The sequence below is a fragment of the Notolabrus celidotus genome, chromosome 15 (assembly GCF_009762535.1).
Source record: "Notolabrus celidotus isolate fNotCel1 chromosome 15, fNotCel1.pri, whole genome shotgun sequence".
In the NCBI taxonomy this organism is placed as follows: Eukaryota; Metazoa; Chordata; class Actinopteri; order Labriformes; family Labridae; genus Notolabrus; species Notolabrus celidotus.
In genome coordinates, this window is record NC_048286.1 from 22,241,986 (window position 1) to 22,269,121 (window position 27,136).

The window sequence follows — 27,136 nt, forward strand, 5'->3', positions numbered from 1 at the left end:
ACTTAAGATAAGTAAGTCATATTTTTTTAGAAACTTAATGTTGCAGTTTTCACATATTCGTTTATTTTTCTAAATTCTAATTCTCTACTTAAAAGCTTGGATTGAATTTGTTTTTTTCATAAAAGAATAATGCACTACGTTGAGTTCATTCCAGCATCTGTTTTGGTCCTTGGGCCACACTATAAAAAGGTCTCAAGTATAGATGATAAATGTACATGTCTCCTTGCTTGCTCTATGTTATTTTTATTATAACATAATGGTCGTAGTCTTTAAAATAATGATTGCTCCTTCAAGTTTTTGTGTTGTCCATATCAAACCTTGAGTGTCTTTTCAACACAAAGGTATCAATATGGTATTATTAATTATTACTACTGCTGTAGTTAGATATTGTTGAATCATGCATGGATGACAAGAACACACACTTTGTAGTTCTGGACTTTGTAGTCCATTTGCAATTCATTTATTTCAAGCACTGTTAAGACAATAAAAAAAAACTGACAATGTCACACCAGTCTGTATCAGATACCCTCTTGGTAAAGGCCAGTTTGTCATCTGGGGAGCAACATCCATTTTTTTTTTACACACATACTGACACACGCACACACAATGTGGTAAATATGGAGTGTGACATTTAAGCACCTGTGTGATGACATGGAAATTGTCAGACACACAAACAGTGGCAAAAAATAAAAAAGAAAGTTGTCATGGTGATTTGTTTAGATAAGTGGTGCGACTTCTGCTTAATGACCTAAGAAAAAAAGGATGCCATGACAGGTTGTTTAAGGACAAAAGATCAGATCCTAAGAACAAACCAGGATGTATATTGCATCAGAAATTCTGTGAGTATAATACACAGACACTTTAACCACGCAGTACATTGAACAAACCTCTAACTTTTTGTATTAACCCCCACAATCCATAACCAGGTTTCAAAGCTTAGCATGTGCTAAACGTCCACTATAAGTTCCCACAGTTACAGTCTCTTTAATTCATAAATGGAAAACATAAAATGTAAAATAAAAAAACAAAAGACTGAACATGTTTGTCATTTGACTGTGGGAATATTATAAAGGGATGTGACACATGCACAATGCTTTGAGGCCTCGTACATTACAGTGACATCACACAATGTACGAATCCATCTACCCTTACAAGGCCACTTTAAAAAACACCACTAAAAGGTCCACCATTGTTTCTACAACATACCTTACATCCACAGCATACTGTTATTAGTACTGCAACTAGACCGTTTCCATATCAAAATGTACAAAAAGAAATCCGCTCTACTCTCTCCCTCATCCACTCAGGGCCTCGGGTTCTAGCTCCACTGTCATTCACTTTTTTTCCACAATAATTTAACACAACCATGAGGAGTCCACACACATATTTGCACCAATATGTAAACATTCATTCATAACACGTGTTTTAAGAAAAACAACAAAAAAAAACAGCCAAGGGAGCCAATTTGTGTCAGTTGCATCTGTACAATTTTTGAATCCCGCAGAGAAAGGTGATCATCCTGAAATATAAATGTACTCTAACTTTTACACGGCTACGACGACTTTAGGCAAACACTTTAGCTATACACTAGGTTTGTTAGGAGCTGGACGGATGTTTGATTAAAGGTATTAAGAGGACGGAGACAACAGCGTGGGTTCAAAAGGGAGTCACACAGCTTCATCTGCACACCTGTACACTGATCAAGTGAGGATGCAAACCACTGCCAGAGGAGATACCGGGTATTTTTTTTAAACGAGATAGATGGAAAATGGAAGTAGAGCCCATGCATGCATGAAGCTTCTTATGTACAACTACAGTACCTCTGTTTAAATGGTTAAACCATGCTTTGGCACCACAGCTCACAAATATTCAGATGTAGATTTTTTTCAGTCCTTTAAAATGTTTATACAAGGTCTGGGTTTGGGATCAATGAGTCGAAATGGTCATCACTCACAATCTGTGGAATACATTTCATCTGAGAGGCAGCACTGCAACGATTCATCATATGTTACAGGACGAACACTGTTAAAGTTTGTTCTAAAAACCCAATCTGGGCACAAAACAACACCCAGCTCTACACAGGCATTGAGGTATAAAAACAAAGTGAAGATATAGACTGTTGATACCTGCCCTCTGTCTGCACCCACACCTGTAAAACCACACTGAAAAAGTCTTTTCTTGGCTTGTTCAGGCTGAAGCATATCCGAGGCGTTTTTCAGCAACCCAAAAACAACATGAGCATAAAAAGTCATAAATAAGTTTCTTCATTAAAAAACAAAAAATATTTACAAAATACATCAGTTACAGGTGCCACAGTGATTTGAGAACCAAGAGAGAAAACAAGCAACCAGGAAGTAAACATTGTTTAGCAGTCATTATTTGATGAACAGTGTTGCAGGATGCGTATGTGACGGTGAAACATCCGTGTTACTTTGCTCTCCTGTCGTAGAGAAGTTGCTTGTGATGACTTGGGACTTGGTCACAGTTTTCTGGACACTCATGCAAAGGCCTTCAAATGCCAGTACATACAGTAGCGGGTCAAAAACGTCTTCACTCTTCTGTCTCCTTCTGTGTCGGACTCTTCATTGACCTTTTCTCCCAGACAGAGTGAATACACTAAAGCCCTTCTCTGTCTTTTGACTTGGCTTTCTGCGGTGTTGTTGTACCCTGTGTTCCTTTTCCTTCCAGCTTCACAGTCGATTCTGGCTGGGCCAAGTTGATCCAGGACGCTTTAAACGGCTTTGCCGTCGAGGCGGGAGGCGTTGGGCCCGGCGTCGCCTCTCTCTCCTCCAAGTCGTCGAAGCTCACTTCCTGCACCGCCTCCTGCTTCTTGAAGGAGTCTCTGCGCTCAGACAGAGCCAGCTTCCTCATCACCACCACCTCTTTGGAGTGGTGGTTGCTGCCACGATGTTGTGGCGAGGCAGTTGAGCGGTGGTGTTCGCTGACGCAGACAAAACCAGTGGCTCCCTCCATGTCCTCTAGCCCCTCCCCCTCCGACAGGGGCACCTCCATCGTGTGGCGGCGGGTGCTATAGGCCTTCCTGTCTCCGTGCCAACCTCCTGTCATCTTGTCTCCTGTCAGCTTCTCTGCCGACTGTACCCTCTTCAGCAGTGGCGAGCGTGGCGGTTCTGCGCTGCGGGGTCGCACAGAGTGGCGAGCGATAGTGGGAGGGGACAACGTCTTTCCGTGGAAACCCTGCAGGGATTTGGTGTGACTGGGGAGGCAGGATGAGGAGCACTGAGGAGAGAGGGGCTGAGGAGGTGGGATGCATGCCAGTGGGGAAGGAGGGATGCTGCTCGTGGACTTGCAGCGGCCAGCTTTGGTGTAGCGACCCAAGACATGGAGGGAACTGGGGCGGGCCTGTGGTACAGGGGAGTTAGGGGAGCTGGAGCAAGGAGAGGAACTGGAGTCTGACAGGGGGAGAAAAAAACAAACAAGCATTAGTTCACATAATTCCTAAGGGATACTGTGACTTTAAATCCCTTTAATCAAAGAAGAGCAAAGAGTAAAAGGCCCCTGCTTTGGGATCAAAGTGGCACCCTGACTCACCTCCAGAGTGGTCAGGAGCAGGGGAGCGACAGGGCGTAGAAGGCCCAGGAGAGAGGCTCTGTGTGGGGGAGCCAGAGAGGCTGTCGCTGGATGACTGGTGGAAACCTGAAGAGAAGCTGCGACTGCTCTGCATGGGCGGAGGAGGCGTATGCTTGGAGAGCTTCTTCAAGATGCTCCGTCGTCGACTGAGACAGAGGAAGAAACAAGTGTTAGATTGTCTATTTGCTTTAACCATCAAACCAAAAGCCCCTCAATACATTTGAAGTAAACCCAAAAGAATGAGACACAACTTCCAGGAGCTAATGAATGAATTACTCTGAGGTATGCAATGCTAAGCATACCTGTCCTGTCCATCCTTCCTCTTGCTCTTCTTACTGCGCCGGGCCATCTTGGACTTGTAGCTCACCTTTCTTGCTGGGCCCACCTTGATGGAGGTGTTCTCCAGTGCTGTAGTCTGCAGAGTCACCCTGTTGCCACTCTGTTGAAAAAGAAGCAGGATCATTAACACAGAAAATGATATGATGCTATCATTGCTATGCTCAGAATAATCCACAGATGTTGATGAATATGATTTAATATATATCGCTCAAAGTTGTACCTTCAGCAGGAGCTCCACCACCTCTGTGTGCACGAGTCCCTGCACCGACTCCCCGTTCACGTGAGTGATGAGGTCACCAGCCCTCAATCCTGCCTCATGTGCTGGACTGCCATCCTCCACACACTGTGGACACGAAACATGTAATACCTCAGATCAAAATCACGGGTCAAGCAGCTTTATAATCAGCTGTTACTGTGACTGACAATGTTTGCCTGCAAATTATTACAACCAATGTTTACTGACTCAGTGCACAAAAGCCTGTGATTAAATCTCAGCCATGATGTCTACTCAACATATTATCATGTATTGTTATGCTGATTTTGAAAACAAATCTCAAACAAATAAAAAGATCTGATGAAATGTGTGGATGTTATTTTTCCACGACTTAACTTGATGAATATATATCACTTTTTTGTACAACTACGAAAACAACCAGCTACATACCCAGACCATGTGGTGAACAGTGTAGACGTCAGTGTCTCCCATGTAGACTCTGATAGCTCGCAGTGCAAAGCCAAACCTCTTCCCAGAGCTGTGGATGACCACAGGAGGCCGGAGGCAGCTGACACTGACAGAGAGGTCCCGGCTGGGGGACGAGTCTCTGGATGAGGGGTTGGACGACAGGGACAGGGAGGACTTGGGGCTTGTTGGGGGACCTGCTGAGTCATCTGGATCAGGAGGAAGAAAGGTATCACCAAATGTATTATTCTACAATTTACAATTTGTAGTGAAAGAAAAATGTATAAGATGTAATGTGACAGTAATATTGTAATCTTGTAATCTCTATATAATCTTTGCCACTGATTTGTATCTGATGTAGATTACACAGCATAAACTGTAGAGGGCACTGTAAACACACAGAATGTCTGAACGAAATCAGAATCCAAGGACTAACATAACTGAATCACAAGACAAAGTGTCAAAGACATGATGCATTATTTTGTTAATATTTCTTCAATGGTATCATTCTGTCTACCTGGAGTGATGATGAGGGACAGGCCAGACACAGAGGCAGACTTGGGGACTTTGCCAGATGGGGATTTAGGTTTCTCTGGCGTCTCCAGCTGGTGGGCGATGCGTCTGGACGCCCCTCTCCGGAAGGACGGCCTGGTGCCTGTACTATTGCTCCGCAGTCTGATGCGTCGCAGGTTGGAAACCACACCATCTGTGATCAGGAGGTATCAGGAGTTTCACACTGGTCTTCCATAATAGCATAATAATAGAGGAAGAAAAGTGCACCCTGTCTTTTTTTTTTAAAGTCCTACCTTCCTCCTCAGCAGAGATGGCAAAGCGAGGCATGATGTCCAGGCTCTGGGTACTGTTCATCACCAGTGGACTTGCACTGCGCTCTGACTGAGAGGAGCTAGATGAAGCACGAGGGCGCAGACTGCGAGGGTAAACAAAGCAAACATGTTAGAATTAACTTGATTAGATCACTTTGGGAAATTACCATATCTATTTTGAATTATGAGCGATGGAGTCTGGTTGGAAGAATGTCACAGGATGTTTTATAACACCAGTGCCTCTTACATCTTTTTACTTACTGCTTGGAACTAAAGAAATGAATGGAGTGAGTACCATGGATTGAACTCCTACTTTTATTTGATGTATTTAATTTTGGAAACGGGTGACAGGACTCACAGGTTTAGAGTATTTGGTGGATGTAACACATAATTTATTTACTATCTGTGAAAAAAAGATTGAATGTGTATTGCCAATCAGAGCAGATCTGATCTAGAAGTAGAACCGTCCTTTTCATAGCTGCCTTTTGTTTCACTGCTACAAATTTGAAGTTGATATTATTAGATTATTTTTCTTTTTCTTTTGTTTTCTTTCATGGCAATGATATTTTACATGTGTGTCATTTCTTTTCACAGAGTATTTGCATCTACTTTTGATTGTTTGAACAAGAAACAGACAATTGGTAACGGACAGTTACAATGTTGGATAACTCGCCTCAGTAAAAGAGAATTAAAAGACAAGACAAGAGTGACTGTGGATTGAAAATAAATTTGGATTTAGCTTACATAGTTGTGTTGTTTCTGGACCATTAGACATTTTGTTACATTCACTTCAGAGAAAAAAAACAACCATGTAGTCACTTTTCTTTGTGTCAAACTTCATATTTCGTCTTTTTTTCCACTGTTTCACTAAAGGTAACGTCAGTCCAATTTTTCAAATGAGTGCAATCTGTTCAGGGCCATGGAGAGACCCAGAGCCTTTGCTAGTGTTCACTGTATAGAAAGCAGGTAACACAACACTTCCAGTGACACACATGAGCAAAAAGCCTCTTGTCCTACATGTCAGGCATCCTGAGAAACCCCCACATTATAAATAAAAGCTTCAATGTTGACTTTTAGAATCATTAATCATAATTAGTATAATCCTGAAAGAATATTTATGAGCTATGATATTACACTTCCATCTCACATTTTTCATTTTCTCTCCAGCTAACAATGTGGGAATGAGGGAGGCTGTCACCTTTTCCTCTCACAATAACAACATCACTCTCTCTCATCTCATAATTTCACCTCCCCCTGTGTCCATCTGCCCTCCTGTCTCCACCAGACAAGTGTTTGTGTCCATCTCCAGGGGAAAGGACTCCCCTGCCCTCCCACCGCTCCTCCTTCTCCTCACTGTGGCTGCGGTCAGAGGAAGACAGGCTCTGGTTGGACGGCGTGGAGGTGGACAGGTGCTCTGTGCTGCTGTACACCTGAGGTTTGAGAAGAAATCCAGTATAATACATGTTGAATCAAGATATCTTAAGGTTCCTTCAGAGTTGTTTACATAAGGAAATATCTTATAATTTATCACACTAAGCTGTGCAGTAACAAGTACCTTGCTGAAGCGGTGTGCCACAGAGGAAAACTGCCGGAGCTCAAGAGAGGATTCATCATCGTTCGTTTCATCATCGTCATCTGATCCCAGGTGACAGTAGCGCTCCGATCGGGCTGTGGGAAACACAGATCATTAAATGTTGATGACAGAGTAACCAAATTTACAGCAGCATAAGGCATTACAGTCAAATCAGATCTCTGCCCACTGAAACATCAACATAATGTTGTTTGTGCGTGTGCAGACAGAGATCCATATTTCCAAATACAGTCGCATGCAGATTTAGGACAGATATATTGTGTGTTCCACGCACTGTCAAAGTAGCTGGTGTCGTCCTCAGTCTCTAGTTGAGGGATGAATTCAGCTTTCTGTCTCAGGAGGCCGTTCCAGTCCAGACCAAGAAAGAACACGTGCATCTTCACCTCGCTGGTTCCACCTGGCAAAAAAAAACAACACCACAAAAACGAACAAATCAGACAAACTGGTTTGACATGCATATCTGCTTATCATGAAGAAGGTGGTGTGTTCCTTGTTTACTTTATTTCGCCTTTTGTTTAAATAAAACTTCATGAACACTTCCGGATCTTGACCTTTGGCACATTAAACTTGGGAGTTTCTGCAGCTTTCAACCGGCAATGTGGCCTTTTCTCTCACCTTCTCTGTCTTCCAATGGAAAACAGTCTTTTCAAACAAGCATTGTTTACTTAGAACTGCCCTACATCAGATGCTGCCTTTTATTAGTAATAATCAAAACTTTCATATGAACATTAAAGTGAAACAGTTCATCAAACAAGCCTCAAACTGGCCGCTGACTTGCGGAGGAGAGCAGCTTTAAATAATCCTCCACATCAGGATGCCTTCTCTTAAATGAAAATCACTATGTCTGTTAGCAAGAAGAATAATTCTGCTGAATTTGAAACAAAAAAAACTCCAATTTATCTAGCTTTAATGAATGATGTAATGAAAGATAAATATGTTTTACTCAATATGCCAGCCGCTTATAGACCCCTATAACAAAAACAACCCCATGAAAAAATAATAACATAGCAAAATCTAGGGCACTTGACATCCTCCAAGTTGTATTATTGTATTGTTGTAGTATTATTACTATTAAAATCTAATCTTTATGTTATTGTTATGGTATTTTATTTTATTTTACTTGTGTTTTGTATATCCTTTGGTTTTCATTCATACATTATTTAGTTTGTTTGTATGTTAGTTTGAGGCATGGATAATGTTTAATGGCATGGACTTTTGCAATCTGTAAGTGGAAAAAGAAAAAAACCCAATAAAGAGATTTTAAAAAAAAGAAAAGAAAATCACTATGTCATGTCTGGCAAAGAACAAAATAAACTGCTGATGCTTCTTCTGGCCCGGAGGAAGGTCAGAGTTCAATGCAGCATCAGACTCAACTGCAGAAGGCTTTTATTCCACTAACCTGTTCCCAGACGCTCCAGAGGGCTCTGTCTCAGCAGTCTGGTGATAAGGTCCTGGGCATCAGCTGGCAAAGCGTCCTCCCCGTCTGGCCAAATTATATCATCTGGACAAAAAAGCACATATTGGTGATCCAGAGACAGGAATTGAATGTATCTCTATAACTTTAACAAAAAAAATATATCTTTATTTATGTAAAGAAACAATATGTATATATGTGTTGTACCATTGACCACTTGTCCAAACAGCTGCTCTGGTGTGTCTCCAAAGAAAGGCACACACCCCACTAAGAACTCATAGAGAATGATGCCCATGGCCCACCAGTCTACAGGCTTCCCATAGCCTTGCCTCAGGATCACCTCTGGAGCGATGTACTCTGGTGTGCCACACACCTGCAGAGAGAGAAAGCATGAAAATAGTGATGTAAGCCGAGATTATAAACACGATAGACGAGATAAAGACAGAGGAGATGAGAGGTTAACCTGTTTGTCGATGAACTCTCTTGTATCCTTCTCGATGTGTCCTTCGTACAAGTTGGTGGTCATGTTCATTAGACCGATCTTTGACAGCCCAAAGTCTGTGAGCTTAATGTGTCCCATAGAGGTTATTAACAAGCTGCAAAAAGAGAGAAGCACAGAATTGATTCAAGTTACATCAAACGCTAAGAACATACATGACAGTCTCAGAGAGAAACATCAAAAGGCTCGGGAAAAGAAGACTCTGTTTCAACTTCAAACGGCTGCAAGTCTTCTAAAGAAGACAGCAAATCTAATAATGATGAGGGCTTTAAAGTTAGGAGATGTTGTCTGAAAGCAGAGATCAAATGTGTGAAATGGGGACTCACTTGTCAGGTTTGAGGTCTCGGTGTACAATGCCGTAGTTATGAAGGTATTCTAGAGCCAGGACGGTCTCTGCAAAGTACATACGTGCCATGTCCACAGGCAGAGGGCCGATGTTCTTCAACAGGTTGGCACAGTCACCTCCTGAAAGCATAAAAAAAACCACAAAGTCAGATCCTGTTTTGAGTCAATGTGACAATGTGAGCCAATCAGACAACCTCACCTTCCACGTACTCCATGACCATGCAGAGGTGCCTCCGTGTCTCGAAAGAGCAGAACATGGAAACCACAAACGGGTTTTCGGCGAAAGTCAGGATGTCTCGCTCCACAAACACCTGCTGGATTTGGTTCCTGAGCATCAGGTTCTGCCGGTTGATTTTTTTCATGGCGAAACGTTGACGGGTCTCCTTGTGCCGCACCAGAAATACGGCCCTGAAAGCAGGAGAGGGGGGGAGGAGATGGCAGAACACGAGAGTTTAAGAAAGTTAGGAGAGTTGAGTACAGGGTTGAATAAAAAAAACCTTCAACTTCCCAGACAAAGTTTAGACACAACAGTACGACAAAACACCCTCATCTTAGTTTCTTTTCCGCCTTTATTGGATTCTCTGTGGTGACTGAGTCAGTCAAATGCAAACAATGAAGTCTGTCTTACACACCCATAGGCGCCGTTGCTAATGAGCTTGATAGTGTCAAAGTCGCTCTCCAGTGGTTTCCTCCGAGGAGGGGTGCAGGCTGCTCGGCTCTGAATCACACAAGTCCAACAAAGAGGGGGGAAATAACAGGAACTGAGTCTCCATGAATGCACACACTTCAGGACTTTGTTGTGACGGTGAAGTTTTCTCGTCTGTGTTGTTAACTCTTCACAATAACATTTAAACCCATCTTTAATGCAACTTACAACATCCAAAACGGTTTATTCTGGCACATTAATAACTACTTTAGAAATGTTTAATGTGAGCTTGTACCTGTAGAGGTGTGGCCTCTCCTGTGTCATCAGAGTCCCTGCTGGACGCTCTGTGACTCGGACTTGTCTGCTCCAGTTGGACCATCTCTGTAATTGCAGCAGACACAAAGATCAAACTCCATTAAGTTCAAAATGAAGAGCAGAAGGGAAAATGAGTGTCTGCTTAACTCTAATGACACTTAATACAATTACAACTGTCACTGCGTACAAAGCTTATTTGTATGCATTTGTTTGAATTCATCAGTTGTGTAAACTGATTATTATTCTTTAATTTGGGAGACATGAGCTGTGCTTGGAAGCAATACCAACATGACAGTCTTTAAAGGCATTAAGTGTAATGTTTTTATCAAAATAAATAAAAGACATGTGATTTCTTCACTCTGATATCTGACAAAGTAAGCAGCTGAGCTTAGGAAAGTAAACATACAGCAAGTTAGATGATAAGGCAGGAATAATTTACTCATAATCTGACGTATTCACAGAGAGATGTGAACATATAGGATCTGATTCTGGTATATAGGGAACAAGCATTTGACCCAGTGGAACACAGGTTGCAAATTCCTTACCTTTTGGTATGTCATATTCCAAAACTTGAATTAAGTAAATACTGTTACTTATTGATATAACTAAGAAATAAATATATCCAGTTCTTGGCAAACACTGCGCCTAATCTGAAACGGTTTCATCTCAAATTACTTAATACTTCAATAAGAATAGTAACACCGCACCTTCCAAGGGGTCTCTGGTGAGGCCGAGCTGACTGATGATGTATCTGGGAATATCAGTCTTGATCCCATGGCCCACTTTGGCTTGACCCTCTGCAACCTCCATACGTTGGTAAAACTCCTCTGGATCGAACTCCTACAGGTCGAACAAAGAGGAAGTGTTTGGTTTAATGTCTTTTAAATAACATTAAGTTTTTCATGAGCTTTTTAAATGGGAAAAAAATGCAGAAAATATGTCACAGTGGAGCAGGAAAGCTTGTCTGAAATACACAGTGTAGGGATAATAATAATAATAATAATAATAATAATAATAATAATAATAATAATAATAATAATAATAATAATAATGATAATGATATTAATATAATAATAATATTGATGATAATAATAACAACAATAATAACACAAATAATAAAATAATATTAATATTAATGTCAATATTATTATTATTATTATTATTGATCATAATAATAATAACAATAATAATAATAATAATAATAATAATAATATTAAAAATATAATTAATAAGAATAATTATTTTTTTTGTATATAATTATAAAGAACTACTTAAAACATGGTTACAACGTGCTTTACAAATAATAAAATCAGATTGCACATCTGGTCAGAGGGTTAAATCGCGCGCTCATATAAAGGGCAGCCCGGGTTTGATTCCAGCCCAGACCTTTTTCCACATGTCATTCCCCCAATTTCTCTCCCAGTTTCCCGCTCTATCCACTGTCCTCTCCTCTCTGAATAAAGGTGTAAAAGCCCAAAAAATTTAACTTTAAAAACATGAAAAATAATAAATAATAAATAAATAAATAAATAAATAAATTAATTAATTAATTAATTAATTAATTAATAAATAAATAAAATGAAAAATGAAAAAACTAAGAGGACATTATCCAAAAATAAGATAAAACAATATAAAAGACAAATGTGAAGAATGCAATGATTAAAAGGAAAATAATAATGTAGAATAAACAGAACAGCAGGGATTTAAGAAACATAGGAGCCGCGAAATTACAGAAAATGAGAAGTAAAAAAGGTAGATCACAAAAGATGAAAAAAAAGCTAAAACCAACAGTACTAAAATAAAAAGAAATAAAACAAAGTCAGAGGAATAAACGCTGAAGAATATCAACTTGTAATGTAATTTTAGAGTAATTATGAGATGGGGTTTAACAAGTGAATCCAGATTGACAAAAATAACTCATTCCATAGGTTTTAATACCCTTTGTCAATATATGATGGCTTATAAAGAACAACAACCAAAATAAAGTGCAGCAAGGTAAACTCTCAACCATGGAAAAACCCTGTTGTCACACAGCTAATCCAATCACATTACACTGTATCATCACTGTGTCTGAGTCACCTGTGACATCAGGACCAGCAGGAACAAATCATGTGCTCAAGGCTCAAAGCTGGTAAACATCATGTTGGTATCTGTCCACTCTTAGCACACATGATTAGCACTGTGTCTTGCGGTGATTCTTACCAGACACTCCAGCAGCCTGGCAGGCCTGGAGATGATGATGAGGATCTTCTTGACCAGTTTGGTGATGATGGTCACCTCCTCGCTCTCGGAGCGCTCGTATGCCTGATCAACAGAAGACAAAACATGACTTTGACTGATGAAGCGTTAATGAGACTTCATCCAATTGGCAGCAGCCGTGAGGAAGCGCAGCTCATCCACAGAAGCTGTCTGTGTGGGACTTATTTTTAGCCTCTGTTTCATCTTCTTCTGATCTGTTAGTGATTCAATGGATCAAGATGGGTATTTCAACATCTTGCATCAAAGCTTATTTCTCTTTTTTTTGCTTTGCCACATGAATAAATAATAGAAAACACTTGCCAATGCACTTTCATCACAACTCTTTGTTTCATATCTTAGTCCAGAATTTGGCTTTCCCTGGTCAAACAGCTGGTTCAGAGTTTCAGATGTGGTGTGAGTGATGTCAGGCAGAGGGCAGGTTAGTGTGAGGAGTGATATCTATATTAAGCCTCCTCTTCTTTATATTTATTTTCTGTTTACTTGGAATGGACCTCATGGGGGAAAAAAGGAATTGGTTCAGATGGGTCACTGGATTGTCCGATAGTTGGTTTAGACGCACCTTTCCTGGGGTACGCACAGAGGAGGGGCTTGGCCTCCTTTAAGGCTGAGCTACGAGATTTGACAACTGATTTAACCAGTTTTTATATTTGAAGTTTAACCACACCAATTAAAAAAAGAAGCCTGAACTCATAGACGAAGTATGGGCTCACCGCTAACCAAGTCTCGTGTTTCCACATATGACAACCAGTTGCTTCTTTCCAATCTGTATCCCCCTTTATCTATGATTCACCCTTCAGATCAAGGCTAGCTATAACCATAGACTGTATAAAATATGGACGTAGTATCTGTGACGTCACCCATCTGTTTCTGAAGCGCTGTTTTGAGGCCAATCGGCGACGGCAGCCATATTGCTGCTGTCGAGTGATTGTGACATAAAGAGGCGGGCTTTGAGCCTCCTAGCCAACAGCTACAGTGTTCCCGCCTGTCAATCGAGTCAGCTGTGCCTCTCATTGGAAGACTCGTAATCTCAATATCTTCGAAATTGCAGCGTAAGAATAAAATTCACCATGTACAGTGTGTGCCGATCGAAAAATGAGCTATCCAGACTACACTCGTCTTTTGTACCAGGCTGTAAACATGTTTATTTCTGCTGTGAAGCTCGTCTTTTTTGAATTGGTGTGTATGTGGTTTCCTGTACTTCCGGAGCCAACCTCAAGCAGATCCTCGATGAACTGCAGTTTTTAGCACTTCCACATTGGACTCATATTTTTAGACGGGAGGTTGCCGCTTGGCTTTAACCTTATTCATACCTCTGCTAGGGGCACCTCATAACACTCTTTAAGTTTCTGTGTTACCATTTTTTGTTAAACTTGTTTTGAAAAAAGTCTCTGAAGACTCTTCTTCAGAGAAGCAGCGGGTTTATTCCACAGAGAACAGCAAACTCAAAGATTCCAACATGTGACAGTAGCAGCAGTTTGCTTTAAATGAGCTCTTATTGAAGCTGGAACATCTGTTTCCTGGCATCATGGAGAAAGAATCACAGAAATGTGGCTTTGGGGGAATTTTAGACAAACTAATGTCTATCCCTGTTGGACTGAAGGTGATTACTACTAGTTACTAACAGACTGACATACCATAGCATTGCACAAAAATTAACTTGATGTAAAATCATCTTCTTTCTTATCAATGAGATATAGTTGGTCTGAGTCTGCAGAGGACATTATAATCGGTTCCACAGAAGGCCGCTTTTGTGGCGGTAGAATTGTTGCTTGAAGGGTTATGTAATAAAACATTATATAATAAAACACTGGACCACTGCAGACATCCACTTAACAATATGAAATGCACCATAACTGGGCAATGGACTGGAATCAGCACTGAATGAGAACCAATCAAACAGGCTATTTCATCTCATTGTTCCCAGTGAGTACAGTAAAGCATGCAATGTCCCAGAAGGCAATCTGAGCAACCAGCAATCAGACATCCATTGATGATGTCTGAGGAAGAAGAAATAGTGTCATGTCTGAGTAATAATCAGAAAAATGAACTGTCTGTCTGTCTGTCTGTCTGTCTGTCTGTCTGTCTGTCTGTCTGTGTGCGTGTGTGTGTATGTGTGTGTGTGCGTGCGTGCGTGCGTGTGTAACCTTTTCAGAGCTAAGAGGTACTCACCTCATGCAGCAGCTTCTCCAGCTTCTCCTGCAGCTCTACAAAGTACCTGGAGGTGACCAGGCCTTTCTGGGACTTGTCCAGACAGTCTCTGGCAAGCTCCACCAGCTGGTGCTGAATGAATCCCAGCACGCCATCAGCCAGGGGTAGAGCCGTGCCTGGGGAACACTCTGCAATGATGTCGAGCAGCTGACCCTCCATCTGGGCTGTCGCCTGGGAAACAACCAAGATGGAAGACTTCATTTAAGCTGGTGACAGCAGCGCTGCATCTTCAGCGTCTTTAGACTCAGTTCCAAAGGGGAAAGAGTAAGATTTTGACTTTGCCAAAGGGCATAACAATTTCTTGTCCTGGTTTGCATGTGCAATAAAAGTCTGATATACAGTTGTGCTCATAAGTTTACATACCCTGGCAGAATTTAGGATTTCTTGGGTAGTTTCTGTTGTCATTATGATATTAAAAGAGTAAACAGTTGTTTGACAATAAATGGCTTCACCCAACTGCTAACCATGAGTGAAAAAAAAGTTTCTCTTTTCATTCATATTCTCTGAAAAATGGCAAAAAAAAATCACAAATTCTGCCAGGGAATGTAAACTTATGAGCACAACTGTATGTGTTTGTGTATATATTTTTGCACAGAGATGTTTAAGAAAGAAAATCCAAAGAGGGGAGACAGCAAGAAAAATAGATTTGACTTTACCTTGGGAAAGCGTTCTTTGTAGACATGATTCATCATGACAATTTCATTGTCAAATGTTCCACAGGTCCGTCCAGGGCTGAGAGAGAACCAAGTAAACGAGAAAAACAGATCAGAGATGCACCTTTGCTGTCAAAATTCTATCAGTTTTGCAGATTTTTAAATTTGCGGATCTAAATCTTATTTTGAAACAATGAAACATATTGCAAACTGATCATAGGCTGAAGAAAAGATCTGTGTTTACATTTCCCATGAAGAAAATGTCCTTAAAATCTCTTTTAAAACTAGAGCTCTAATATAATGAAGCTGTAAAAAAAGAGGCCAACCCTCAAAAACCATCTTATAAAATCTAGATGGAATAAACTAATTTCTAACGGGCACACTGCTAATGATGTGACTGAACGTGTTTACTGCAGGCCCAGGTCATTAACACAGCATGTTAGAAAATGATACTAATGTGATTAAGATCAGGTTCTCATGTGCTGTGTCTGGGACCACATCTGTTGTGCGTGCAGGGCTTCAGTTACGAGAGGGCACATTTAAAGTAGCCTGTACACACTGCAAATCAATGCACTGTCATCAGGAGCATCAAAAATAGCCGCCATGGTGCCCCTTTACATCACATACTACAAATAACAATATCAACACATGACATGCAGCCTTCTATTCCTGGGTCACCACAACAGTTGCAGTTGCGCAGCAGTGGTTTTATTTTACAGCAATAGCAACAGTAAACCGGTCGACAGCTATTTTAAGGGCATTTCAAAGTGCTTCTCACACCCTCAGGAGCAGTTCTGAACTACATAGACACTTGTCAGTCATTTTTTTTTGCAGTCAACACATTCACCCTTTTAGACGGGTTATTAATGGATTACAGGTGTTGCACTGATAAAATAAACTGCGAACAACTGTGAGCTGACAGGCAGGAGTCTCCTCTTTGATACACGTATTGAAGAGATTGGAGAATCTAATGATCTTTAAGGTCACAGGTAATCAAAAGGTTTCATTTAACCAACCTTAGAGAGAATATGCTTCATTGTGGAGTGTACGAGTGTCATAGTTGTGTAACACCTTCTCCGCAGACATATCTAAATTGCATCTCTCAGCTCCTCTGTGTTTGTGAACTGGCAGGGATTTATCTGAGAAATAATAACCACAACAAAATGCTGCAAACACCCTCTACAGCTCTTATAAAAATCTAAGCAACCCCTAAACTCCCAGTGCTAGAGTTATTTAGAGGGTTTCTTTGAGTGTGTAATGAGAGCAGCCATGCTAAATGATGAGGAAATGCTCTGCTCTAATCCAGGGGATCTTTAATAAGCAGCAGAGGTTTTTTTCCCTAAACCACACCACAATCAAATTCTTTCAGCCAGTTGTGCATTTTTTTATAATCATACATGAAAGACGTAACAGAACTTTTAAACTACTTTAACAGGTTTGAAGCTAAGCAACTAAATTCAGCTTGTTTATGTTTATGTTTACAGCTCTGCTGCTAAGCAGCACCATGATGCTAACTGCAGGCTTTTCAGTGGTTGCAGCGCCACAAGAGGTTTATTTTTTGTTCCCCATAAAACAAGTTTAAATCCATGTTTGAATCAAGCAACAACCTCCCGTCTAAAAATATGAGTCCAATGCGGAAGTGTTAAAAACTGCAGTTCATCGAGGATCCGCTTGAGGCTGGCTCTGGAAGTACCAGAAACCACATACACACCAATTCAAAAAAGATGATCTTTACAGCAGAAATAAACATGTTTACAGCCTGGTACAAAAGACGAGTGTAGTCTGGATAGCTCATTTCTTGATCGGCACACACTGTATTGGGGTGAATTTTTTTCTAATGTGGCAATTTCAAAGATATTGAGATACAAGTCTTCCAATGAGAGGCACAGCTGACTTGATTGACAGGCAGGAACACTGTAGCTGTTGGCTAGGAAGCTCAAAGCCCGCCTCTTTATGTCACAATAGCTCAACAGCAGCAATATGGCTGCCGCCGCCGATTGGCCTCAAAACAGCGCTTCAGAAACAGATGGGTGACGCCACGGATACTACGTCCATATTTTATACAGTCTATGTAGTTAAAACTGACTGAAATGTAGCCACACTACTGTCAAGTAAGCTCTTTTAGGGATGCTGGTTTGGCCTACCAGTTAAATCGCACACCCCCATGTACAAGAGGCTATAGTCTTCCAAGCAGGCCGCCCCGGTTTGATTCCAACCTGCAGTCTTTCTGCAAATGATCTCCCAGTTTCCTCCTATATCTACTGTCCTACTATCTCTACTATATAGCCTTTACTATTTTGCTTGTTTTGTGCTACAGTAGGAACATGGCGATGCAAGATGGCGGCTTCCATCCAGACCTGTTAACACTGGAGATCCTTGTGTAGGTATAAAAGGCTCATTCTAAATCAACAAAAACAGTATTTATAATCAGTTATGAATATCATATTCTGTTTCAAGTGTGCTCTGCTAATGCCGCTAAAACTACACACTGTACTTTTTAAAAAAGTGGTTTTAATGTTACTAGCTTTGAGTGACGCCTCCATTTCTCTGTGTGACATCATTGTGGGAGGACAGTGTCCATCAACGCCACACTCTGAAAAATAGGAGGATTTAACATGCTGTGTGTATACTGACATACTTGGGTTATAGTTATTGAAATGCTGTGTAACAAAGACAAAAAGTCCTTCAATGGCAGTAACACATTAGGTGTAAGATCCAAACTCATGCTACCTGAGACTGCGGGAGCGGAGCCTGACGGGAGGCGAGGTGTGCGCCCCCTCTTCGTCTGCCACGCTCTCAGTGCTCCGGAAATGTTTGAACAGGAAGTGGAGATCATCTTGAGTGGGCTGGAAGGGCAACTGATGCAACAACTCCTGGGAAGAAGAGGACTGGGAGGGGGAAAGTAGGGAGGGAGAGAGAAGTGGTTGATGTTTGAAAGAGAGAGAAGGGGGGAATAAAAGTGTACAAAAGTTAGTTAGTTTGAATCTGTAAAAATGGCTGATTACTCAAAGTTATTTTGCACTTTTGTATCCATGTCAGGTTGCGCCTTAAACAGCTTAGATGATATAACATCCTGTGTTAAAAGGCCATCACAATCTCAGATTCACTCATCATCCTGTTAATACTCAGAGTCTTAAAGGCTTTCATGTTCCACTATAGATCTGAATTAAATGTAACACTTAGCGAGGACACGGTGAGAAAGGCAGCAGTAAATTCAAACAACTTAAATCCCTCTCCAGTGTTCTGCTCTCCTCTACAAGGATTCTGCTTTCCTTCTGCAGCATGCCCCGGAGCAACAAGCAACGGCTGTGCTGCTGGCCATGCATGCATTCATTCATTTTCTCTTTCTGAGCCAAACTGTGACATGCACCCTGGAATTTATGAGGACTGTGATCTTGTGTTTCACTGGTGGAAAAGCAAAAGGGGAAGAGAGGCTCATCTGACTGAATAAAAGATCACTAGAAAGGAAAACAGAGGTGCAGAGGAGAAAAGAAGAGCTAAGAAGAAAAAGAGAAAAGAGAGCTAGAAAGAGAAAGAGATAGACACCCTGAGGAGGAAACTAGAGACATGCCAGAAGAGAGGGAGAGCAGCATAAAGACCTCACTGACACAGAGCCTGAAAGGGGCATTGTGCTGGGAGGGCTGACCTTACCGTCTCTGAGCCATGTGGTTGGCCATACGAAATTACAGCCGTGACAGAGGAGATGGGTATTGTTTTTACAGCAGTTTCAGTAATGACTTTCAAGACAAGGTTTTTCAGATAATCGGTGAAGAAAACCACCAACACACGGCTGATGGGTGTAGTAGCAGGCGTTCGTATTCCCGAAAGGAAAAGCTGCAGGAGGAAATGTGAAACTGTGCAGTCCCTGCTCGTGTGTGTGATGTCATCCAGGAAGAAGAAAGCATGTATTTCAACAAGACCTGTGTTTTCTCAGTGATAAGAGCTGTTATTACTGTACTTTCCCTTGTTAGAAGGGGCTCATTTTGGTTAAGAATTAACTCCAACAGCTTTAACTTAGTCACTTAATGACTAAAAAGACAAAGTTTCAGTTCAGCTACCTAGCTCTCGTCACTAAAACTCCCATTTGTACCGTATATTATTGTTCTAGGAAATCAGTGGGAAAGAGATCCGAGGACTCATTCCTACTTCCTATTTGCAGTGGAAAGTCGGATAAAGCTGCCGATGATGGAGAGATGCATCATCGCTGGACGTATCCTGTTATGGCTGAGTCATCAAAGGAGAAAAAAAACGCTCATCTGCACTCAGCTGTTTGGTATAAAAAAGCCTGGCTGCAGGAAGTATGCTCAACCAGACTGTCAAGTAACACTCTTGTGATGGTGTGAAGTTCTCCACCTGCTTCTATGTTTGCATCTGTCACACACATTTTTTTTTCAACGTTGTGAACACTGTCTTTAAAACCAGCTAAGAAAAGTTTGCAGCTTGTATATAATTTTTTTTTTTAAAAGGCGGTGATCAGCTTCAATTAAAGTGATATTTCAGTTTTTTTAAAGTGGGGTCGTATGAGTTACATTATATTAGTGCTCCTGCAAGCCACAATGAGTGCCGGTGAGCTCTTCCCCTTTAATGAGAAAATTCCCAGAGGGCCGGCTGGCAAGCTAGGCTATTTTCTCTGCAGACAGGACCGCCTATGTTGATCCAAATAGCTGAATAGCTCAATTTTTTTCTACTGGTGCATGCATTTGCACCATGATGAGTGCCTGGACCATATTTTCTTAACTTTAGCGAAATAACGCGAAATAGGTGACCCCTGTCCACAGAGAAAAATAGCCTAGCTTGCCTGCCGGTCCTCTGGGAATTTTCTCATTAAAGGGGAAGAGCTCACCGGCACTCATTGTGGCTTGCAGGAGCACTAGTGTACTGTAATGCATACGACCCCACTTAAAAAAAAACTGAAATATCCCTTTAATGCCTGAGAAAGCTGGTTCCAACAGTTATCACTGCTGGGAAGAGGCATCATCGCAGAGTCAGTGACATCTTTTAAATCTCTTCTTAAGACCCATTTTTACAGACTAGCTTTTATGGGACTTTATCTTTCTAACTGCTTTTACTTCTATTTTATGATTAATTTTTATTTTATCCAACTTATTCACTGTCTTAAATTTTATTAGATCATTTTATTCGATTATTTTCATTCATTATTATTACTTTTCTTTAATTATTTTAGTGTTCCTAATTCATCCTTTGCACTTTTTATAATTTTCCCGATGTGAGGTCGTCCTTTTACTGTGAAAACCTCTTTTATTGCCCTTTAATGTTTTTCTTTACTTATCCATTTTAATTTATTTTAATTTATTTATTTACTTGTATCTGTTTACCCTGAAAAACCTCTCAACAATGATTTACTGATCCATTGTCACACCACTCCATACTGTTTAATTGATGTGTATTCCTTTTTACCTCCTGCGTTGCATTTTGTTTTGCATTGATCACATTTTCTCCTCCCTGTCTGTCAATTTGTTTACTCTGCTATTGAATTACGCTTTGTTTGTCAAAGCACTTTGTAAACATTTGTTTTTAAAGGTGCTATATAAATAAAGTTATTATTATTATTATTATCATTATTATTATTATTATTATCAAAGACATTCTCCAACCTCTCTTGCAGCCTAATCATATTTTTCAAGAACTTTATGCGCAATGAGGCTTGTAATTTTGCTGCAAAATGTCCATACATGGACTCCTACTGTATGTTATAGAAACCTTTGAATCCTGCCCTCCAAGTCCTCCCACAAGCTCAGGATCAGGTGTGTATAAGAGCTTCAGATTCAACCACAGAGTCTGGATGACTTATGACTGGAAAATATTAAAAGACAAGCTGCATCTGAAACCTTCCACACATGATATTCAATATGTTAGTCATCTTTTTTTATGAGCTGTTGGTCAAAAGGTGTCAAACACACTTTCATAGCTCATCTAAAATATGGTCCAGCTGCAGAGTGGTTTGAGAAAACAACGCACTCTGAAGTCAGAGTCTACTGTAAATCAACAACCGTTTTACAGGCTGATTTATTGCCCACGCTGGGTGTAATCTGCCGGAAATTTACAGTTCAGTCAGTCAGCACTGGGAGTTTACAAGACACCACAGCCCTGTAAACCCATTGATACACTGAGCGTAAGTAACACAAGGAGCCAAATGGTCCCATGGTAGTGGTCTGGATGAGTGGTTGAATAGCTGATGAAGAAAAGAGACAAACAGCACTGGTACGGGTGGTTGTGAGGAAAGACAGTGACAGTGAGAGAAACGCAGAGAGAGCTTACAGAAACTGATGAACTGGGTGCATTGGTGCAGTATCCGGATGAGGGAACCGATGCCACGGACCACCTTCGCCCGTCCGCTCTGTGGAAACAAAAAACAGAGACCCAGTGGGTGATCCTTGTTGGCTATAGTGGCATGTTGGACAACTCTTGCACTTATCAGCAACTAAGGGCAAAATAAAGTGAACTCTGGAAGGACACTGAGTAATGTTTAATACAACTGCAAGGCAACAGCCAACACTGGCATTCAACCACATCCTAGTCAGCTATAAAATGCTAACTTCTATGTTATGTAATGTATTTAATTGAAAAAATAACATACTCCGTACTCGACTGGAGAGAGATGTTTTGGTTGGGAGGTGGAGCCCTGCCCAGATTGTGTTGGTGAAGTGGCTTTTTTTTTCTTCTTTCTTTTTTTCCTCTCTCTTATTTTCTTTTCTTGCCTCCTTCCTTCTTCTATTTATTTATAGATTCATTTATAATTAATTCTAATTTCATTACTTGTTTATTTTAAGGTATATATTTTTTATTATTATGTTATATTTTGTGAAAGTATGTAACAACATATAAAGCAAAATATGGGGGGTTATTTATTTTTTTAACTTTGTTTTTATTTTTTGGTCCACCTCAACATGTTGCCCTGGATTCTGTCTATTCCCTTTTAGTTGCTTTTAGTTGCTGACCAATCATAAAGCAGTACATTCAACGATTTGTCAGATTTCCTGAATAAAAAAAAAACCCTTGCATTCCGTAAAACAAAACAGAAGAGTTCATTTGATTCCTAATGAAGTTACAATTTCAAGATATCTCTGATTAGTAAAGTCATTTTGACTTAGTCAGTATTTCCGTTTTTGCAAATGAACTCTTCGAGAACAGAGTCAAACAGCCACGTTATGTGTAAGGGCCATAATGTTGATTTTCTATCTTATTCGTTAACCATGATTATTTCCTTTTTTTATTGCTTACTTCATTTCCGGTTTGGGGTTCATGGGTGTGGTTTACCTTTTATCTACCTGTTCAGTTGGGGGTGGGGCACACACATAGAGGGTGAGTGGGGTTGAGTATTTTTTGTTGACCGCCACCGCCACCGTCATCGTCATTTTCATTGTCTATTTCGATCTTTTTTGATATTGATTTATTTTGAGTGTTTGATAATAAATAGTAAACCTACTATGAACTTTGATTTTGATTTAATGGCAAGACGCGTCGCAAGCACGACCCCATTTAGTCTCTGCGGCACCTTACAAGCTGAGCCGCTTCATTATGAGTAAAGTGAAAGCCACATATACCTTTAACATCCTGTTTACTCCCTTCCATCTCAAATGACTCACCTTTTCCTCTCTGAAACTAAAACTTTGTAGTCTTATAGCAAATAAATCTGATGCTTAATACTCAAAACTAGAGCTGTGTACGAGACAGAATCTAGCAATACTATGTGTACAGGATGTATAATTCTATATAACACGATTCTTAAAGCTTTGCAACAGCACATCCTGAAGAGAGGCTTCATGAATATGTAAGACATAATGTGTCAGACTCCAGCTGCTACAACTACTACTGTCCGTCTCACCACTATCATCCTTCTTTCTGCATCTCCCTTTATCTCTCTTTCTAACCCAAACTCTGATTCTGCTGAAGGTTTCTGCATGTTCTTTACTGCTGTAACTTGTAAATGCAAAGTTCTCTACTAATGGTGGATTAAGATGTGATCAGACTGAGTTCCGTCTGTAAGATGGGATTGGATCATATCCTGTCTTGATATTGGGTCTTTGTTAATGATATAACATAGAGCAGGGGTTCCCAAAGTGTGGGTCGGGACCCCCATGAGGGGTCTTGAGATGTCTTCCAGAATTATTTTTTTTTAGGTTATCTAAAAATATGTGTTATTATTATTATTATTTTTTGTTTATTTACCTTGTTTTCTTATGTTTTTCTTCCTTTTTGTTTGTTAATTGTTATTATTTTTGTATTTTTTTGTATTTATTTATTTGTTCTTCTCTGTCAGTTTTCTATTGTATATAATTTGTTAACTTGTGGTGAACAAAGAAATACTGAAAAAATGCAATAAAAAAAGTTGAATGAAAAAGGTTATCTAAAACAGCACATTTTACCCATTATAGTAAAAACAAAATGACAAAAACAGTAGCTAAACTTGAAATAAAACAGAAAATGTAATGAGTTTTTTTGAGTTTTACAGCCTTCTTGCATCCGTAGCAACAGCCTGTTCATTGCTGTGGTCTGCTATCAAGAAATAACAGACTGACTATGTAATGATCAACTAGAATCAAGTAAGTAACACAGCCATGTTACATACTGGGATTATTTAAATCCAATATAAGGAAGACTTTTTCAATATAAAAAGGACAAGACTATGCATTCACAACCTTTGAACCTGAAGTCCTTGTAACATCAACATACAATATCCTAACTATCATAAAACATTGTGATACTCAAGTGCATTATTATATCCTTCCATAAGACGGAACTAACAAAATTCAAAAGACTGCAGATAATTTCTTTCTTACCTTTCAGTGCGGGCCAGTTGGCTACTGAAGGAGGCCGGTGAGGAAGAGGGCAGAGAGGAGACCGGAGACACAAAGTGAGAAGAGGGAAGAAACACTGTTTAATGATAGTGACAGATTAAGTCTGGTCGTCAGAGGCACAGCTCTGTTTGTCTGTCACAGATCACAGCCAGTGGCAGTCTGCTGCTGCTACTGAACACCTGCCAAGTTGTTATCATACTGCAGCACTGAGATCCACAGACACTTTGCTTGTGACTCATTAAACACGCACGCACACGCACACACACACACACACACACACACACACACACATTCACCAACACCAACAGAATACAGTCATAAACAGTTATCACCTACACTTCAACTGTTAAACACCTACCCTGACCGCTACTACAAACAGAAATCCTGAACTTCAAAAGTGTGATAGTGGCTCTCTCTTCACTGTTTCCCCTACTTTCTCCTTCCAATATGGCACTCTGAGGACGTGGCCCAGTTTCCTTCCCTGATTCAATCTGTGCTGACAAGGATGGTTGAATGTTTTCCTGCACCAACCAGCACTTGGGGACGTGAAGCTAAATCAGGGGTGACACACTGAAATTGGAAGGTCCTGATGCAAGTGTGGCTGAAATCTCTGGATTCGTCAGGTTACTTAGGCGTGTGTGCTGTTTTCTACTTTGGCTTGTATTTGATATGTACAGAACATCATTAGCTAAATGCCTCACTACTTACACAAGGTTTCTTTGGTTAAGATCCTGCAAAGCTTAAGGGGATGGCGTTAAGATTAAAAACAAGGTGTGAAATCGATGCTAGAATCAATGCCTGGGGTGTTTAAGAAAAAACTATTGTGTGCCAGGGTGTTGTCAGGACTCACACCCTAAGGAGAGAGAAAAAAAAGGCAGAAGAGGGAGCTGCAGCGAAACGATTATGCCTCACCATTTACACTGTGTCCTTATCAGGTTGCATTAAAAGGAATACATTATTCTTTCTGCTAAGGGCAGCTATTGTGTGTCCTGGTCTTGCCTGTTTACATGACAAAATACAAACAGCAAGTCTGTATGAATAACAAATAAACCAGGCAGAGCTTTCAAAAGTGCTGCCACAGCATCAGTCTCTACCCTGGCAGCTTAAAAAGTCTCAATAAATTTAGATGAGTCATGTAGGCTTGATGCTATCAGGAGACGTCACCTCTACGTACTTGAGCTGATGGTGCAATATGCAGTGCTGCACTGCAACATTCAATGCTAATTCCTATAACATGAGGTTTAAGACACATTTAAAGTGCATGCAGAGAAACAGAGGGAGTATAGTTTGTATTTCTTGTTTGTACAGCACTTTTTTTAAGCATCTGCTAAAAATCTTGCAGTTTGGCCAAACATCTTCTTTCTTTGCAAAACAAACTACTTTCTGTGTTTGGACCACTTCCAGCTACTGTCCCCCCAAAACCTACTGAGACAGTACACACAGTTGCGTGATAAGTGGGCATGCTTGGCTATTTCTTTTCCCATAATCACAGCAGCACTGAGTAATGAGTGTGTGCACTGAGTAGCCACAGTAACTGGCTTGAAAAATGCCAGGACCAGTGTCCAATGAGTGGCCCTGAGGCCTTTTCAGCTGGTTGGACTTGCTTCTCTCTTGCTTCATTCCCACTACAGGGGTGAAAGGGAACAGGCCAGGGCATGTTCATTATTCATCCTCCGCTAGAACCGAGTTTCTTCGGTTCATGCAGGGTGCTTTATTCAGATTTGGCCCAAAATAAATGTAAAATGCTTACTTTGCTTTTGAATTGTTTGCTTTGTATTGCTGATATTAGCTCCTGTTTTAAATGTATGCGTTCTGCAGTGCACACGAATGTGCCAACTCCAGAGTCAAACGAATCAGTCTCAAGTCAGAGGCAGTCTTACAAGTACTCCAGTTTTCAGAGACTCAAATCTGCATTAAAAAACACTCAAGTTAATTCTTACCTGCGGGCAAACTGGAAGTTGGCAGAGGTGCTGGCAGAGACATTTCTGGGGCTTTCTGAAGGGCTGCTGCCAGCTGGAGGAAAGAAAAAAAAACAGTTAAAGCTAACCATTTTACATTTTGAGCAATTCATCATCCACCCCCTTATTTTACATGATGACTTTAATATGTTAATCTGCATGAATCATCCTATTATGGACTGCTTTTACTTCACAGCTCAACCTGAAACAGTCAAATCTTTGAATAACAGACAAACTCCCACAGAAGTTAGACTAGTCCTGTGTTTCAGCAGACTGTTGTTGATCACACCACATCCTGTTAAAAAAAAGGTCACTGAAGGGTTTTTATGCCAGTCCCTGAGGGCAAAGCACTACCACGCCATGAGTCACTCCCAAAAATGGGAGCAGAGAATGAATGACTCTTAATATCCCTCTTCAGGCAGCTGGATTAAGGAATGAGTCGCCTAAAGGAAGCTGAACGACAAACATCATCATGAAGAGGAAGACTATTTCATGTCTAAGGCACTATACTAATGGAGCACTGTGAACCCATAGCAAAGGAAACATGGGCTGGTCTTGTGACATAGAGCATCAAATGAAGGCTCAAGGCAGACAAGACCTTACTTTTTTCTTTCCTCCTCCATGTGATCAGATCTATCTCACACATCACTAGCCTCTGGTCTATTTACAGGACAATATCACTCAATGACATACAGCCACAATAACAACACTATACACGCACCTGTGGCAAGAGGGAGAGGTGAAAGCGGCCGTGAGAGCGTGGGCGACGGGGTACCGACCGCCAAACTCCTTCTCTTGTTGTTGCGGGTTCTGTGAGAGGAAGCAGACACACAGAAGAGAGAAAACATTTACTTATGGAACACAACACATGTTGTTTACTGTGTGTTATCATCAGAGTGATAAAACAACATGATCAACATATAAGCCTCAGTTTGTGGAGCCTGGAAAGAAAATGACAGATAACTGTTGGGTTAATTTTGTTTACATGTAAACACAGAT

The 27,136-nt window shown here is 40.6% G+C and overlaps 1 protein-coding gene and 1 long non-coding RNA gene across 5 annotated transcripts in view; one reads left to right on the forward strand and one right to left on the reverse strand.

Annotated features, from left to right (window-relative positions):
• Positions 1-422: 422 nt before the first annotated feature.
• mast3a (microtubule associated serine/threonine kinase 3a) overlaps positions 423-27,136 on the reverse strand; it is a 39,787-nt gene continuing 13,073 nt past the window's right edge. For 2 of the 3 annotated variants that reach the window (XM_034702645.1, XM_034702646.1), the window contains 26 exons: positions 26,859-26,947; positions 26,120-26,192; positions 24,162-24,185; positions 21,640-21,718; positions 18,091-18,248; positions 15,364-15,439; positions 14,669-14,878; positions 12,443-12,544; positions 10,948-11,080; positions 10,221-10,306; positions 9,912-9,997; positions 9,479-9,687; positions 9,261-9,399; positions 8,899-9,031; positions 8,643-8,808; positions 8,421-8,522; positions 7,296-7,418; positions 6,986-7,098; positions 6,679-6,860; positions 5,413-5,534; positions 5,124-5,312; positions 4,592-4,815; positions 4,148-4,270; positions 3,891-4,027; positions 3,550-3,734; positions 933-3,410 (listed from right to left, as the gene is read on the reverse strand). In XM_034702645.1, coding sequence (XP_034558536.1) covers positions 2,617-3,410; positions 3,550-3,734; positions 3,891-4,027; positions 4,148-4,270; positions 4,592-4,815; positions 5,124-5,312; positions 5,413-5,534; positions 6,679-6,860; positions 6,986-7,098; positions 7,296-7,418; positions 8,421-8,522; positions 8,643-8,808; positions 8,899-9,031; positions 9,261-9,399; positions 9,479-9,687; positions 9,912-9,997; positions 10,221-10,306; positions 10,948-11,080; positions 12,443-12,544; positions 14,669-14,878; positions 15,364-15,439; positions 18,091-18,248; positions 21,640-21,718; positions 24,162-24,185; positions 26,120-26,192; positions 26,859-26,947 — 4,057 coding nt within the window. In that variant the 3' untranslated portion in view covers positions 933-2,616. Of the gene's footprint in view, positions 3,411-3,549; positions 3,735-3,890; positions 4,028-4,147; positions 4,271-4,591; positions 4,816-5,123; positions 5,313-5,412; positions 5,535-6,678; positions 6,861-6,985; positions 7,099-7,295; positions 7,419-8,420; positions 8,523-8,642; positions 8,809-8,898; positions 9,032-9,260; positions 9,400-9,478; positions 9,688-9,911; positions 9,998-10,220; positions 10,307-10,947; positions 11,081-12,442; positions 12,545-14,668; positions 14,879-15,363; positions 15,440-18,090; positions 18,249-21,639; positions 21,719-24,161; positions 24,186-26,119; positions 26,193-26,858; positions 26,948-27,136 lie in introns of all 3 variants that reach the window. The other variant, XM_034702644.1, reaches the window with a different exon arrangement.
• On the forward strand, positions 5,152-6,590 carry LOC117826531. Of its 2 annotated transcripts, none has more exons than XR_004634060.1 (3): positions 5,152-5,325; positions 5,425-5,542; positions 6,304-6,590. It is a non-coding gene; the product is annotated as an uncharacterized LOC117826531 (long non-coding RNA). The 2 variants fall into 2 exon arrangements; XR_004634059.1 differs by lacking the exon at positions 6,304-6,590 and adding an exon at positions 6,025-6,288.